The 18,295-nt window shown below is 36.3% G+C and overlaps 1 protein-coding gene across 12 annotated transcripts in view; it reads left to right on the forward strand.

Moving 5' to 3' along the window:
• Positions 1 to 18,295, forward strand: part of NBEA (neurobeachin) — a 534,050-nt gene that overhangs the window by 470,342 nt on the left and 45,413 nt on the right. For all 12 annotated transcript variants that reach the window (XM_080377534.1, XM_080377536.1, XM_080377535.1 and 9 more), the window contains 2 exons: positions 5,647 to 5,799; positions 15,436 to 15,603. In XM_080377534.1, coding sequence (XP_080233660.1) covers positions 5,647 to 5,799; positions 15,436 to 15,603 — 321 coding nt within the window. The remainder of the gene's footprint in view (positions 1 to 5,646; positions 5,800 to 15,435; positions 15,604 to 18,295) is intronic.

Below are 18,295 nucleotides of genomic sequence, written 5' to 3' on the forward strand. Positions count from 1 at the left end.
CTTTCCTAATGCCTCTCAAACTTGTTATATGGCTTTTTGAATAGCGTGTTTAGAAGTTAGAAAGGTAGCTCTGACAAAATGTCATTGAGGTGCCTCAGTGTGAATTAACACGGTTAGTGGAAGTACTCATGACTGACTCGTTGACCCAGTACTAGGCTCTTGTGGAATTAATGGATGCCAGGGGATCGACCTTTTGGGAGGAAAAGAAAGAAAGAAAAAGAAATGGCAGCTTTAAAACCTTGAAGTGAATTATATTAGAAAAGTGAAAACGTCTGTGTTGGATTTGATTTCATTGGGAGGCCATAAAATGGCATACCCTTAGCAAAACATATTAAACAGAAACGTCAGATTTGATGCAAGTGGTGTACAATTATGATAGTGTTAATAGTGGTCCTCTATCACCCCAAGACATATTTTAAAAGTTTAATTTCTCAGCAGCTTGGATTTGTCACAGGCTTGTAAATTAGAAAATGCATTTGGGGATGTTTTCTTATATGAAGACACAAGGCATATAATACTGTTAACTATACCTTGGGGTTTTAGTATAGCTATTAAAATAAACTAGAGATCACATTTACAGACAAGAAATGTCTGTTATAATATTCATTTTAGCTCTGTTTTTTACACCCCTCAGTAGCTTTACTGCATCGTTCTTCATCTAAGAAGAGCCAGGCTTCTCAGGCAGTTTGAAAGGTAGCTGACTATTAAATGATAGAAAGCTAACCTGTCTTATTAGAAGTGTGAATGAAAGGGGAGCAGAGAAGGTTACCAGCTTGTGAAATGTCAAGGACGACTAGACAGAAATTACGGCAAATAGATTTAGATCACTGGAATCCCTATTTTTATTAACTCTTTGAACTCTAGATATTTCTTGTGGTAAGAAATTACCCATGACAGGTTATGTAGTCAGAAAGATTTATTTAGAACCTTTGATATATTTTGGCAAGAGCAAAGAAGCCAATAAAATTTACTGCATTTTATCATTTATATGCAAAATTATCTATCAGCTGAATGGCATGTAGTAACAATATGCATCTAAACCACTTAATTGGTCTGTGAATATTTTAGAAATACCAGACTATTAAAAGATATTGACCTATCTTTTTTCTTTGCATTCCCTCATTTTCTGCCTGCAAACTGATGTAACTTCTGGGAAAGATTTTTTATGTTGTTATTTTTATGTTTTCCTTCATGTCCTGTTTTACACTGGCTGACTCAATGTTTGTAGTATAGGAAAAAAAAAATAAAAATGAGATTTTTCTTCTGTGAGCATTTGTAGCTTGAAACATAAACTTCCCAAAATCATGGTAGCTTCAAACAAGCACTCCTTTGCATAGACCTGGCTTTGCACTGACTTTTACCACTAGTGCCATGGGTGATGCAATAGGAGTTTTAAGGATACACTGTGCAACTATTCTGTCTGTCAAGTGGAAAGCAGACTGGGAGATAGAAGGTCCTCTGTGTCCCATCCCTTGGTGTAAATATAATCCCCGAGACACATTTTTCCCCTGTTGATTTCTGAGTGTCCTTGTCGTTATCTTCAGGGTGAATTTAACAGTGACCCTTCTAAAGTACGAAGCTGGTCATTTGTAAGAAGGTCTGCTGTATGGCAAATTACACTGTGCATAAAACCGAATGAAAAATAGCAGATGCTGTCAGAAAAGTATGCAATCTCATTCTCTGATCTAAAGACCACAGAAGTTGAGAAAAACATTTATTTTGGCTTCTGTGTGATGAACATGTGACGAAATACAATAAGGCCAAAGGATATATAGGAATAAATTAAGTTGTGCACCGTTTAGGAATAATTCTACTAGCTAATTTGGGAGATGATAAGAATATATTACACATCTCTAACTAAAACTTAAGTAATGCGGCAATACCGAAGGTAAAATCATTGTTCTTCATTTGGCTTTTTGGACCTGAAAGGCTGTAAAGATGGTAGGATAATGCTTTCCAAACAAGTAATAAACTATGCAAAGAGAAAACAGTAATTTGTTCTCTGTATCTGGGATGGACTGATAGCTAGGACAGGGGAAAACGGACTTAGATTGTGTAATGCAAGATTTAGGCCCAGCATTAGGTAAAACTTCCTCAGATGAAGAATGCTGAAGTCAGTTGATGGAAGGATTGTGGAGTTGCTGTCACTCAAATTCTAGGACAACAGGATAGACATGTCTGGCAGAAAAGATGGTATAGCTGAACCTCTTCTGGAACAGAGGAATGGGCAAGGTGACCTCTCCAAATGTGACCCTGAAATAGTTGAGGTGTCCTTAACAGGCAAAGCACCAAAGAGCACCAAAAGAGCTGTCTCTAGTTATAATCTTTATTAGAATATGAACTGGCACAAACCCACTGATGAAACAAAGAAAACCTAAACTTGGCTGAGAAAAATGTAAATAAGTGTTGAAAATAACTCTAGCGAGTGTTATCCTTTCCTTCATACTTGTGTTCACTCTTGCAACTTTAAGTGGCTTCTTGGTTAAAGCAATTCTCTCTGGGCCCCAGTTCTCGTCTTGCTGTCTCCGCCGAAGTTTGCTCCTGTCTGTTCCATCGTTTTCCCAGCCATCTCCCAGGCTCTCTCCTTGCTTAATCCTACCTCTTTTTGCTTCTCTCGGCTTGTACTCCTAGCAAAGCATGCTCAGGGGCCCTAGGGAAGGGAATATTCGTCTTTCCATCCTCACCTGGTGCCTGCCTTTGGCATGAAGTAGAAGGGACAGCTTCATTTTTTCACAGCAGAATAAACAGTGAATAGATAAATCCAAACCTTTCTATCACAATTCTCTGAATTATTTGTATTTTCTATGCTTCTAAATAGCTAAAACATATTTTAAAGATTTTTCCAAATGTTGGCAAGTTCATACTTAAGGAGTGCCACAAGTTTTCATAATGGGTCTGTGTGTTAGCATATATTAATTCATTCTTTAGAAATGAGAAAGGGGTGGATTTATCTGAGCTGCTTTTAAGCATTGTGGTTTCTTAGTCTAGTCAATGGTGAAGACAGCAAAATTGCAAGAAGAATATCAAATGATACCAAAGAAAACTGAATGGTTAATGAAGAGTATGGAAAATATGTAAGTATCTGGGAAAGGTCACATGCGACATTGTTCATATCTCAAGAAAAGGTTCAATTCATGCTAAATGGTACTCAAATAAGCACACAGAATTGTAGGCTGCACTAAAAATAACATCAAAGAGAATGCTGAGACTGTAACACAGTAAGTTTATTAAACTTTTTAAAAACTCTCTCCAGTTGTGTTACTTTGACTAAAAAAACCCACCACAGCAACCAACAAAAACCCCAGGAGCTGTGTAACTGAAATGATTAGGGTTCTAGACAGAGTGTTATTTGAGGAGGATTTAGAAGTCAGGCACTGGTTAGTTTCCAGAGCACAGGAATAAGACAGGTCAAACTAAACATATACAACACAATAAATCTTATGAAGAAAGTTAATGGCATGCTTTCTGTGTATTCTATTTCTATTTATGTTTTCTGCTATACTAGACAAGGGAACATTAAATTACACTGAAAGCAAATAGCAACAGAGATAAAATTACTAAATGGAAATACTATTAAAAATATTCAGTGACTTAAATCCCTTTGTTTCAAGATACCCCAGAAGTCAGATGGTTAGTAGAATTCACTTATACACTAGAAGTGTCTCAGGTAGCATAAATCTTTCAGATACATTAGATGTAAAAGTTCACAATTAGATCCTAGGACATTTAGAACCGAAAAGGGAAATTTAAGAGTTAATGTATCTTTGACGAAATCAAGAACTTGCATCCTATTTGACATTACAGGTTAGTACACCACCATGTTACATAAAAAATGGTAATAATTAAAAACAGTGGTATGTGTTTCAAAGCTTTTATGCAAAATAGAAATAAACCTTGCTTACTTTTTTCTTTAAAAATTCCGTTTCATTTGAATGTTGACTTTTAATTTAATTTTGTCTTAATAATATTTCACCATTCTGAGGTCCTTATGAATTTTTCATTTCTTTAAGGCAATGCTATTAGTTTGCGAATGATTTGTATGGTAGCACATGTTAGTAGTAGTTTGTTGAGCTCTAGAAAGATTAATATCTAGTTTTCTCCAGCATCAAGGATTGTTCATTCTTTTTTTGGCCTCATTAGAGAAACCAAAAGGCTTTTATGATTTAGTGAGTCCTGTTTAGGGGAAAGGGGGGAAGTTTGCTGGTAGAAGCACTCTGGGTAAATTAGAGGTATATAATCAAACTTAAGATTGTCAGTAAAATCTTTTTTCTTTTAACCTTTTAGGTTATTCAGGATTGCTTATAGTTTGGCTTTGCTCTAGCTGCTTTTTTATTATTTACTGCATGCAATATTTGTAAATATTTTGGGCTTTTTGAAATTACATCTCATTTCATAATGAGCTATTCAAGCTCAGGCATGTCTCATTTGGTTAGTGTTTTGCACTGGTTAGATGCTGATTGGCATTGTGTTTTAGTCTAATCTGAATTCAGGCTGTTTGTAGTATATTAAAAATAATGTAAAGAAGCAAGTAAATTGCTTCCCTAAACATACTTAACATTGTAACATAAATATTCTTTTTTTTTTTTTTTTTTTTTTTTTTTTAATGAATGAATTTGAAAGCACCATCTATGCTTTAACTGCTCTATTCTCTACGGAGTTGCATATCAGATTTAATTAGATAAGTTTGTGTCTGCAGTGAATTTTTTTACGCTTTGCATGTCTGCAGCCTTTGAAAGGACCACAAAGAGACTCAGGTTTCAGGTGCTGTGTCATCAGTTTTGATCCTGTTACACAACTGAATGCCATAATGCTTTTAACAATGTAGTATAGTGAATTTAATCCATATCTAGATATTAGAAAAGATAGCAGCAGGCTTTAAAGCTTTTTTATTATTGCAGGTCGATACTTACTACTAAAATAATAGCAAAAAAAGGCAATATTTATTATGTCAAAATGCATTTCTGTTTAGCTATCCTGCAAATTAGGAAAAGCTTCACACCCTAACTTATCTATGTTTTAATACACTGCAGGTGATCTTGGCTACTCAGTTATGGATCTTTCACAGTTTAAATATCATGTATTTCTGTTTTAAGGACGTTTATTGTCCTGACTTTTTTCACTCCATGTATTTTTGATTTTTTTCTTACAGTAGAAAAATTAATTCACCCTGAATTCTTTTTCCTTATATAGATAATCAAATTGCCACATTTTCTTCTGCAATTAAATAATATAGAGGAAGTAAAATCAAGACAGTGCTGTATCAGCAACCTTTTCCCCCCTTTTAGGCCATTTAGTTAAATAGCGACTAAAAGACCCAATCTATTCATACTATTGAAGGCTTAGCATAGAGTTTCTTGTACCTGTTATTCTGAAGAGGTCTCCTTTACTGATATGCACTGCTTTTCAAAAGTTGTGTTTTTCGTAAAAACAGATAGGGGGAAAATAAATAATGAATATTTCATTATCAAAAATATGTTTGACTGTAAGTACAAACCACCAGATTATACAATTCCTTAAACAAATGCACAGAAACGTAAACAAGCCAGGAATGCTTTAATGTCTGCTACAACAGAGCCTGATTCTGGCAGCACCATTTAGCATCTCTGTAAAAATGTAAAGTCTCATTGTGTTTTTTCTCCTTGCTAGGAGTTAATTCCAGAGTTTTACTACCTACCAGAGATGTTTGTCAACAGTAACGGCTATAGTCTGGGAATCAGGGAAGATGAAGTAGTCGTGAATGATGTTGATCTCCCTCCGTGGGCAAAGAAGCCTGAAGATTTTGTCCGTATCAACAGGATGGTAAGATGCACTTTAGTTTTGCCTAAGTAAGGAGTTCTGTGTTTTAACAAGATGACCTAATGCTATTTTTCATCTGTTTAGAACTAGATTTAGAGGAAAAAAAATAAAAAATGAAGGAGAACTTGTATTCTGTTTTGCTTGACAGAACCCTTTATTTTGCAATGGATTTTCCTTCCATGTGCCTAAATCATAGAAGATGGAATTCATTTATTTACTCTCTCATGAGAAAGCATCCGATGGGCATGAGCTGCACAATGTAGGTTAGCCTGGAAAATTCAAGTATTTTCCCTCTCACTACCTTCTACATAAAAAAAATTAATGGATATTACAAATGCTGATATCTTGCGAGATTATTATATTCCTTACTTGACTGAAACTATACACTTTATCAGGGAGGAACTGGAAGTGTAGAAATGTGAACCTAAGCCAACAACTTCAGTCTCTGAAGAAATTTTGCAAAAGAGCTGCTCTGATGTAAATTACCATGAAGTCTGCAGAATTTAAAGCACTAAAAAGATTTATCTACATTGTATATTTTTTGCTTTAATTTAATAAATAATGATTTTATTGACAGTAGAGTTAATATGTATATATGCTTCTAGTCTTTTTTAGGAAAAAACAAGTTATGTTCTGATGATTTGGCCAGCTATATTTCAGTTTATGGTTCTATTCTGGGAATGGATCTTCCTTAAAATGCATATTGCATATCTTGCTTATAGAGTCAGGACTACACTTTCAATAAGCTATGCGTTTCCATACAGTTGCATAACTTCTCAGCTTGTGCATTATTTCTTACAGTGCTTTTGGGATAGATAGCGTTGGAACTACAGCAGTATTGGTTTCATTCTAATCAGTCTGGCAATTTATTTTCAAGAACTGTCTGTTTAAAGAAAATTTCCCTTCAGGAGTTGGTAGAAAAAATAGCCATATGAAGTTCAAAAGATTAGAAGAATATTATAAAGCCAAACTTATGCCTAGATAGATGTATATGATTTAGAAGTATCCTCTGTTAAGAACAGTAAACGGTTGATGTATGTACAGCAGTCTCCTGAGGGAGTGATGGCAACGTCATCACTTGAGGCATATGAAATGCACTACACGAAGCATGAGAAATGTGTTCCAGGGAGCGGTCCTTCACTGGCAGGGAGAAACCCAACAACATTTTCCTTCTTTTCCTTGGCTGATCTCTCTTATTGCTGCAAATATTATAACATTCTTTTAAAAAAACAAGTAGTTGTCACAGCTGGTGACAATAAATCAAAGTGCAATTTTACTAGCAAAAAAGGAGGTGACCTCAAAAGATGACTACATTCCATCAGTGTCCTCAGGTGTGGGATGTGCAATCACAGGTACGTGTCTCTGGAGTTCCCATGCCACTGCAGAGCGCCCTTTTTTGGATTGTGGTTCTGGCTAAACTCAAACTGGGCTCAGGAGTAAGCACCCTAAAGTTGACCAAGAGGTTTAGTTTTGACATCTGTAAGAACAGCAGTGTGATACCTTAGTGGAAAAGAATAAACAAGCTGCCACCTATTGGGAAATATAATAAGAGATGCATATTAATGACTCCCTTTGGGTAATTTTATAAAGAATGTTCCTTCTTGTATCCTAAATTGTGTTTTCTCCATCTTTCCTTTCCACAAAGGTGGAATGATTAATAGGAGCATAAAAGCCACTAGGTGATAAGAGATCACTTGAAGAAGAGCTTTAGCTTGAGGTGTTTTTATATGTACTTTTCTTATTAGTTTATATATAGTTTATATAAATATATATTAGTTTATATATAATTTTTATTACAGGGGTTTTATTATATTTTTTTAAAATTTGATTTCTCTCATGCAATTTCTGCTATTTAGAAAAGAGCATAGGAGGTCTCTACAGAAGAGTTTTGTGCTTTTGAAGAAAAGAGATGCTTGCATGAATTTAGAGCATAACATTTGTGCCCTTCAGGACAATACTTTTAAGAAAACCTGACAGTTAAAGGCTGGAAACACCTTTTAAATATTAAGCTGTAATAGCTCTAATGACGGATTCCATAGATGTGTAAGTATGCTCAGACTGCCAGGAGACAGACAAACTGATGTTAAGGTTAGAGTAGTATTAGAATTACAGTCTTCAACTGAGTACTTTGCAGATTTCTAAAATCAGAAATGATCTCACTTATGTAGCATACCCTTCCAGTACTGTCTTCCACCCCTGTCCCCACAGATGTCAGCATCATGCCATTATTATACAGTTTTGCCTGGAGGCAGTTTCTGCATGGCCTTTATTCATCCCAGCATATACTTTTAGCAAGAGCATGATCAGTGGTTAAAATTCAGTTCTTACACAGATACATGCTGTCTTCAAGTCTGATGAAGTTCACAGATGATAATAAAGTTGGGAATTTCCTAGAAAACAGGAGAAAGAGGCATAGATTTATTTGAATTAGATGCAGAAAATACACTGAAAACCACCTTGGGAGGAAAGAATTAAAGATACTCAATAGTAAACAGAAGTCTGGAAATAAAAATAGTACTAAAAATAGAGCAGTAGCGAGGGAAGGGTGACAATGAGTAGCAATTAGATTAGACAGAACTCTTTAATTCTATATTCACCAGAAATAACTGTATTTTGATGCTATCTGTGGAGAATCACTGCATCACAGAGGATGTAAACAATTGTACCTGTATATGGTCCTTTTGAGACTGCACCTGGAATACTGGATTCACTTCTGGAGGACTAGATGACAGAAGAAGTACTCACATTTGGATGAAGTTCAGAGGGTAGAAACAAAGTGAATAACTTTGGGTTATTTAAAGAGCATGATATATGCATAGTTTTTTATAAAGCTTATTATAAAATAGTGAGTAGCTAAAGAAGGATAATCCCTTTCATGAAAATGCAGATAGTATGTGTAGTACGAAGTAATGGAATTACATTTTAAAAGTACGATAATTTGAATGTGTAATAATTTTATCAGAAAAGCTTCCTCACATAGGGTTTTAGTTGTGCATCCAGCAAACTGCCAGTATGCTGTCTTTTTGCTCACTAGAACTAGACTGGTCAAAATAACGAACAAGTATGAAGGGACTGGAAAGTTTGACATTCCCTACCTAACGTCTGATTCCATGTTTTGAACCATCCAGCAGATGTATTATTCAGTTAGGTCATCCCCAGGCCAAGCTTTGGCTGTTATACAAGAATCTATCTTGAGAAAAAAAATTACCCTGGGTGTGGTGCTGACGTGTAAAACACAGCAAGCTTGTGCAAGCCTGGAATTTCTACAGCAACTTAGCAAAGCAAGCAGAGAACATGTTTACAGGAAGGCCACAGAAAACTGAGGAATATTTCAATTAAGTGTTATCCTGATCCCTTGTCTAATGAAATCAGCAGTAGTCCTTCCCTTTCAGTGGAAAGGATCCTGTGATACCTTGTAACATACAGTGGGATCTTGTTTTTCTCTAGCTGACAATATTTTCTTCTGTTCATACATATTTTTTGCTTGCTGCAGGCATATATAATGTGTAATTTTATGTGGGAATAAATACAAATCCTTATATACAGCCTACTTGCACATTTATGAATGTAAACATTTTCCTTAAATAACAGCAAGAATCTCAGCATTTCATCCTGAGACTTACCAAAGCAAGTAGAGAACAGCCTAGAAAGCATCACAGAGGCACAGTGACATAAATCAACATAATTTAACCAATTGGTTAACAAGCTTCACTAAAATTCTGTGCAAATTAATAAATGGCAGGCAGGGTTTTGGTGCTGTTCTATGTGATTGTTCAGCTGGGTGTTTTACACTTCTAACTAAGCACAGAAATGGAGGTGGAAATAGTTTTCAATCAAAAGAGGTTCCTTTAAACTTGTGAGAATTAGACATTATAAAGACTGGAAAAGACATTCGGTCAAGGTACTTTTAAGACCTATTACAGTAGCTTCTAAAGCGCTCAGTGTATACATCAGGGATCGTTGTAGCAGTTTTATTTATCCATACAAGGCTAGACTGATTGCTACGGAGTTACTCATGAAACATTAATAAAGCACTATGTTCAATGCTAACATGATTATGGTCTGACCTCGGCGACGGCACAAAGGACAGAGGCAGAAAGTGTCCCTGATAACATTACCCTAATGCTGGGCTCATCAATCATAATCTCCCAGTTTACCAGGAAAAAAAAAGCACACGCATAAAACCTTCCACAGATGTGCATCTGTAGTCCTACTCAACCTCCCAGTCCCCACAGACTCAGAGCAGTCCTGAGAGCCAGAAATAGAACAGATTCAGTCAGTAAGTCAAGCATGTTAAATCAAGGCAGGGAACACCACTGTGAAACACTGAAGCAGGGCTTTTATAATAAGCATTCTTTAGTTTTGAAACAAAAGATGCAAGATTGTGTAATTCAAAGTTAATTATAATGATATTTTCATTATGGCTTATGCACATATTAAATTACAGATTACAGCCTTGAGTAATATGCATTCACTATAAATTATCTTTTTGAGAGACTAAATGGTGTCCTGTTTTTGTTATACATATTTTGTTCCTATTACATAACTGTTACTAAGATTGAATTTTCTTCCTGTCTGTGAAATGATTTATTTGCAATCTTTGCTGCCAATTACATTTTTGTACAGCTCCCTGGCTATTCAGAAGCATGCATAGTATTTCATAATTAAAGAGCTTCTTGAATAGTCATTAGAAACATCTATTATGAAACCTCTGTGCTATGAGGATCTGGAAGATTTATCTTTGCTCCTCACCGTTCAGCAGCAGTTGACATTCCTTTTTTACCAGATAAGCAGTAGATAAGATTTGATATTACTTCCTTAATAGTAACTTTGATATAATTTCGTGTATTGCCAAGGTTTGTTCTCAATGCAATTAAAACTCATTCAGCTAACAGGGTTTCAGTCCAATTTGGAAGTGGCAATGATTTTGATGTTTGTAAACTTTCTATATCACTGAAGCATCTTATTTACATCTTGAAGATGCTCACATAAAGGACCAGTTTCTGTGCAGACATCCCTGAATAACACAAATCTTTAGAAGGTACTTCTGTGTCACTTTTATTGATATATTACTTTGTTTAAACAAAGGTAACTGATTTCAGATATCAGTATTTCCTGTTTTATTTTATGACAAGAGTCAGAGATCTTACTCTGACAGTCAGTACAAGAAATGGTAAATGAGGCAAAGAAGTATTAGGCAGACAGAATCTGTATATTCAATGACTGCAGAGGAGCACAGATGTAAGGGGAGGGAAGAAAAACCCAGCTCACAGGCTAAAACAACCAATGGTCTGCTTATTGAGCAGATCTACAAAACCAAAGTGTCTCGGAGTAGTTTCAAGAAAATACTTTTAAATATACTGAACATAAGTTAATAGCAAGATACTGAGGTAGGAGTTCCTGGAGAGACAGAGAGCATATAGTTGTGGAGGGGAGGAAAAACAAGGCAGGAGCTGCAGAAACAGGGGGGGCAGGTGCAGCTGTGGTCCAGATGAGGGGCAGCATCAGAGCTTTCTTCTCTGATGGCAGAAAATACCCAGGTAACACATTATGTTGTGTTAGAGACTGGAACGGCATATTTTATAAATCCAGAACTCCTGATACTTTACACAGCACATAGCTTGCGTTAAAATAAAAACCAATATTTCCTACTGGAATCTCTGTAAAAAAAAATTTTAACATCAAATTAGGATGAGCAAGGAGGAAAGTGTGCAGCATTCATACTACACAAAAGTCTGAAAAGAGCTATAGTTATTGATTCCATTAAGCAGTAAGGTGGCTTATATTAATTCATATGTAAACATAAGTTTACTAATATCTATATCTATATCTAACAGCTGCAGGTCAGATTTTCAGCCTGTGGAACGTGTGCATATACTTGCCTGCAAACACACAAAACCCACAGTACTTCTACTTCAAAATATGTTTACACTAGATAAATAATAATGCTTGCAATTTACCTATTAGCAATAAAATTCACTCCATTGTAAACAGTAACATGAGAGACTCTTTTCTCAAAACAAAATTAATGAAAAAAATACTGACTGGAATGATGCTATTTGAAAATGAAGCCCTAATAACTGTGGTTCAAACAAGTTCAGTTTGTGACTGCCTGAATAAAACTCTGTTTTCTGTATATTTTAATAATACAAGACAAGCTGGATATTAGCACATTTCTATTGAACAGTAAGACTCTTTAAGAACCACAAATATTATTATGTAATTATACAAATAATAATTATTATTGCCTTTTTATAAAAAATAGTTTCCTTATATTACATATTGAAAATATGCTCTAAAAAGCTAAAGCCTCCAAAATGCTTTGAATCCAAAATAGTCCTGAAAAACGCTGCTCTTTGGGGCCATCACCAGCCTATTTTAAGGATACTATCTTATCTTTTCCTGTATGTTGTTCCTACTGTACCTACAAATTATTTTTTACGCAGAAAATTCCATCACCCTATTCCCTACTGAGCACTGCATGTTCTTGAGAAACATAACATACTGTTGATAGTGAACAGCTCATAAATCTTCAGGAGGCACTTTACATAGAGGGAGAGGATGTTAGAGGAGATAGTTGGTGAAATATGCTCATTTGACCCAAGTATTTATTTTTTTAAATTTACTGGCCCACCTTTCAATAGTCAAAAGTTTTTCTGTTTTTCCTGAAATGCTCTCCATATTCTAGAAACAGCAGTGCTATTTTTGACCAAAGCAAATGCCTAACACTTTTTTTAAAATTACTTTTTAGTAAATAAATAATAGATACAGATGCAAAAGAAACATAAATATGCAGAGTTCAGAGAAGGAAGAGAACAGTTAGGCTGCTCACTTTAAGTTGATCAGAGATGGATGCTTGAAAGACAACAGGCTATAAATTCTATTTTAAGTTTTATTACATACAAAATAACATTAAAAATTGAACATTTAAAAGTTAGGAAATGCTTTATTTATGGTTGCTGTGGCATAGTTAATTTTATTCTTGCCTGCTAACCTCCTGCATGCTAAACGAGGTAAAAGTCTTTATGAAAAAGGCTATATGGGGATGATGTAGTTGCTAACTTTATCATGTTGCATGCACACAATACCCTATAATTAAGGATTTGGCATTTCTTAATGATTCATTTGGAGACATGCTTTGAAACCAAATAGTATTAATTGAATAGTATTTAGTATTAAGTAGTATTAATGCTATTTGCATAACAGTACTTGCCACTTGCATACGATGGCCTCTGATTTTGAAAAGGAAACAAATTTTTCTGTGGTTCTCTGCAACCATTCTTTATAGCTTCTTTTGGTATGCTGAACTTAAGCCCTTGAAAACTGAGCTCTATGCCAGCTATTAAGCCTGAGCCTTCCCGTCCATTTTTCTCAGAAATAACAGTCACTGGTTTTGACAGAAAAGGGTCCAGTTTTCCACCAAAGCACAGAGAGTTCCCCTTCCATGTGGAGTGTTACAGGGAGAATGTCTGAGGAGCGGTTCTGTGATTACCCAGGGATGGATCCATGATTACCCATGTGGCTTGCACTGTCTGCGGCTATTCCTGCCCGTGGGGTGGTGTACAGGGGGTTGCTGCAGATGGGCAGTGCATGGCACAGTACTGCAGTATCTGATGATTACATCTGAAGCAGCCTCCTTTAGATATAAATGAATAAAAGGAGAACACATTTTTCCCAAAGTTTATTCTCCTGTAAAATTTGTACTTTCCTGGGGCAGATGTGAAACTGTCCTATCTGGAAAGTGTTTGTGCTGAGTAGTGGCACTGTGCTAGCTAGAAACAATGGAGGAATCAGGATTTCTCAGGGGAAAGAAAAAAAAAAAACCACAATCTTTGAGAATGAAAAGTATTAGATAATGTAATATAGAGGGTTGCTGCCAGCTCTGTCTGTGTGCAGTGAGTAGTAGTAAGCTTGACACAGATGTTTACATAATAAATTGTATTAAGGCTGGCATTTTTTCTTTAGAGCAAGCCAGGCTTTTTTCAGTGATGGGCATTGACAGGACACGAGGCAATAGGCGCAAAATGAAACACAGGGGGGTCTCTCTGGACAATGCTTTTTTGCTATGAGGGTGACTGAGCACTAGCACAGGTTGCCCAGAGAGGTTGTGGATCTCCATCCTCAGAGATACTCAGATGCCATCTGGGTGCAGTCCTGGGCAGCCTGCTTTAGGTGGCCCTGCTTGAGCAGAGAGGTTGGACCAGATTATTTCCAGAGATCACTTCCGAACTCAGCCATTCTGTGATTCTGTAATTTTATTTTTTTTTTTTCCTAACAAACTGTAGAGGAATGAAGCTTGGTTAATTAGCAATGATAATATACAGCTGTGGGCTGGCTTCAGGGGCGGTGGGTTGGCTGATGTGGATAAGGTGCAGCTGTGGCTGGTTCTGTTAAGGGGTTGGGCAGCCAAGGGAGGGAGAGCAGCCGAGGAAGGGAGAGGAGGAAGAAGCAGAGAACACATGCCCTGGATGAGGAGAAGGCAGCAGAGGGACTGGCATGAAGATTATGTTGGTATGAGATGGCAAAAGACCTTGCTGCAGCTGGCTAGTTTGTTTGTGCTGTGACAGCAAACTAATTGGAAGTTAGTTCCCAGATCTGAGAACTGAATTGTGTTTGTTCTAATCAAAGGGAACTGGTATATGATGCTGTACAAAATCAGGCTTGTGATGGGATTTGGGCAAGGGCACATGTACAAACTTGGTCGATGAACCACAAATATTTCAATACCAGTTCCTCTTTATCACATTTCTCTGAAGACAGTATTAGGAAAGAAGGAATGAGTGTGTTGGGATGCCATCTTAAATACACAATGAGTCTTTATAGGAGAATGATTTGTGTATCTGGGTACGGGCTCATGGGAAACAAGACAGATAGTCTGGTAGCGGGGTGAGGAGAAACTGTGTAATTCCTTCAGCTTTTGAAAGCTCCAGTTCAGGCAATGATACCTACTAAGGATACCAATCATGTCTGATAAAGGCACATTGGTTGGATCAGGCTCAGCGATAATACTATCATCACCTCCTCTGTCTAGAATGAAACTTTTTCCATATGCTGAGCAAAGGAGTATCGATCCTTGAACCCATTTTCAAACTAGCTAGCTGTGGCCTGTGTTTTCTTTGGTGAACAAACCTAATGTCAAAAACGAGTGTTAAAAAATGCTTTTCTTTGAGAAATCAGTCACAATTTACATTTGGAGTTCAGAACCTCATTTTGCTGATACAGCTTTTTAATCCTCAAGTTTCCGTTTTTGATTTAAGACTAATTAGTAATAGTTGGAAATGAGCTGGAAGGTTGAGGTTTTGAAATTGTTTTCCCATTTTCATCAGTTTTTCTTGACAAATTACCAAACTTACTTGACAAGCCCCAAAATTAATAATTAAAACCCTTGCAGCTAGAGAAACCCAGTACCTGGAAAGAGAATTAGCATGACATAGAGTTGAAGGGAAGAATATCTTTTTAGTGTTTCTTTCTATATAATTAGTTCTGGTCTTTTATGTTTGAAAGATTTCAAATATATCAAGCCCGAACAGGAAATGTAATGATACCCATTATGTTTCCTCAGTTGGAAAAGGTAGGATGTAATTTAAGCATGAAATTGCAAGATGGAATTTGCTTCCTAACTCTGAATGTCACTTGCAGGCCCTGGAAAGCGAGTTTGTATCATGTCAACTTCATCAGTGGATTGACCTTATATTTGGCTACAAGCAACGAGGACCAGAAGCAGTACGTGCACTCAACGTTTTCCACTACCTAACATATGAAGGCTCTGTGAACCTGGACAGTATCACTGATCCTGTCCTCAGGGAGGTAGGTGTTTACTGCAATTTCATTCTAAAAATGCTGTCATCTCACAAGAAATGGTACTTTTCCCATCTTTCACTGTTGGAGAAAATTGTTGTGTGTGACTTGATTCAGAACTTAGGCCCTAGGTGACTTCAGAGGCAACGATTAACTGGCAACAAAATTAATGCCCTGAAGTATTTTGTTTGCTTGAAGTTACTAATATATTTAATGGTCAGTTATTTTATAGTTCATGTAGTAAAACTGAAAAGCTGAAAGAAAAACCCACGTCATAGTCATAGGGAAAAAATATCTAACCTATTCAGTCACATAATGTTGCTGAGAGTACGTATCTGAAAAAGGATATGTTTACTAGAGGGATAGTAGCAATTATTCAGATTATACTTTACTTGATTAAACAAAAGTAATGAAACTGTTACCAAAATAGAAAATGTTTGCTATTTGTGCATTCAAGTATTTCTGTCTTTGTATGTATATGTTGAATATATGCACATGCACACATATATATATACAAGTGAGCATTTAAAATTTATTAGTGAATAAAAAACCCCCAACAACTAGCTATCCTGATACATTTCCTTCCAGTGACTGTATTTGTTTTTAGTAAGACTATTAATGTGAATGACCATTTTCTAATATCATCCATTCGTTGGCTAAAACAATTGAAATTTGGTGAAAAGTGTGAAAAAGCAACAGCTGCTAGATGAGTACCGCTGTGATGAAGCTGTAGACACAATCTTCCATTCCCCCAGATAGCTGCCATCTGCTGTATGCAAAACAGTAATAATTTATACATTGCCAGGCGGTGTTTTTTTGTTTGTTTGTTTGTTTTCCAATCTTGGAAACAGAAATCTACAGATTTCATAAGGAAATCAATTCTAGAAAGCATTTATATTCAGCTAAATAATTGGGTTTTGGCATGTTGTTTTTAGTAGTGGGTTATTGCATCTTGTTACATTTGGTGGTTTTTCAGGAGCAGAACTAAAGAAAGAACATTCAGACTCCTGGCTTCCTAGAGCTGGATTTTAACAGCATGCACTGCAAAGCTTTTTTGTTTTGTAAACAGTTAGTATTTGCTTAGTTTCAAGAATGGCCAGAATTGCTTTGATCCCACTGCCTCAAATACTTAAATTAACATGTACATAATGGATTTCTGGATTTAAACCTGTGAGCGCAATAAGAGTCGGTAAGGTGCAAAACTGGAGATACTAAGCAGGGATACTTTTTAAACAGGTGTCAAGCACCATGAATACAAGGGATTTGCATGGCTTAAGGTCCTGATTTGCATGGGCAGACTCCTATGCCTTGACTTTAAGGGTCTGCTCCCACAGAGCAGCTTGTAGGATTGAGGTCTATCTATCTGTCTGTCTGTGCACCTTATTTAACATGTTATGACATGATGAGACTTCAGCTCTCCTGTGGCTCTACTTACATGCGTAACTTGTCGTCAGAAATTTCAGGAAATTCACGGAGATGTTTTTGTTCACTCACTTGTGCATGTAGCCCGTGCCCTGTCAGCCAGTAGCACACAAACCTGGTTTTAGGCTGTTTACACCATGTAAACTTCTAAAAGCACAGCTTAATGTTCATTGCCGTGTGTTAAATTAGTAAATAAAATTCATTGTTAGCAATGAGAAGACAACATGTCTAGAAAAAAAATAAATCCTCCTAATTTTTGTTAGATATAGATACGTAAAGTTGTGTGCATACATTTAAAAATAGTATGCTTTCTTTTCTGAGCGATCTCAGACATTGTCATAAAGTTAAAAAATACTTTTTGTTCATTTTTAATCAGAAATTACAATACACGTTTAAATATATATAGATTTAGAGCTGCCTTCTGTTTCCCTGAGCTCTATTTTTGAAACTAGCAAACATTCTCTGGCCGGTAATAAAACATTTGACATTTTGATGATCTAGTAAATCAGGTATTTGGATGTCATGTTTGTGTTAACAAGTATATATTTTCTATATTCATTGGTGGTTTTTTTCGTTTGATTGGTTGGTTGGTTTTTACTTCTGCCTTTTACTAGATACTCCAGAAAATAAATTAAAAGCAAAAAGATCTTGTAAAAGCCTCTGAAGACCACTTACAAATACAGAAATGTAAGGATAGGAACACTAGCACCTTTTAGAGTAGTAACAATTGTTTAGTATGTTTCTCAGTGGCAAGTGGTAGTGTCTGGCACCTTAACTGAGAAACGCTGAAATTTAAAATTAATTGAGCTTTGAAGTTATCCAGGATAATGCATCTCGGCATCCAAATGCTCTGGATGTTTATTTTCTAAATAAATGGAGACATTTTTGTTCTGTCGCACAGAGGATGGTGAACGTTCTCAATAAATGGCTGTAAAATAAGCCAATCGATACAACCTTATTGGCAGCAGCCATTATCAGACCAGTGGGCTCAGATATGGCAGGAGCCTCCTCAGCTGTGGCCGTAACTAATTCCATATCGAGCCCAGTCCCAGCAGAACCCATCCAGTGAAATAAGGCTCCAAATTAAAAACCCCTCCCAATTAGATCTGAGCTGATTGGAAAACATCATTTAAAAAGGCAGATCCCTGTGACCTGTTCATGCTATGCCCTGGCTTTTTCATGTTCACCCTTGACACCTCACTCAACCACTGAGAAGCATGTTCTTAGCACTCTGTGAAGAGTGGTAAAGGAGCCACTTCAGTAGTCTTTTAGCTGGAGC

This window comes from Falco punctatus, assembly GCF_963210335.1.
Source record: "Falco punctatus genome assembly, chromosome: 2".
In the NCBI taxonomy this organism is placed as follows: domain Eukaryota; kingdom Metazoa; phylum Chordata; class Aves; order Falconiformes; family Falconidae; genus Falco; species Falco punctatus.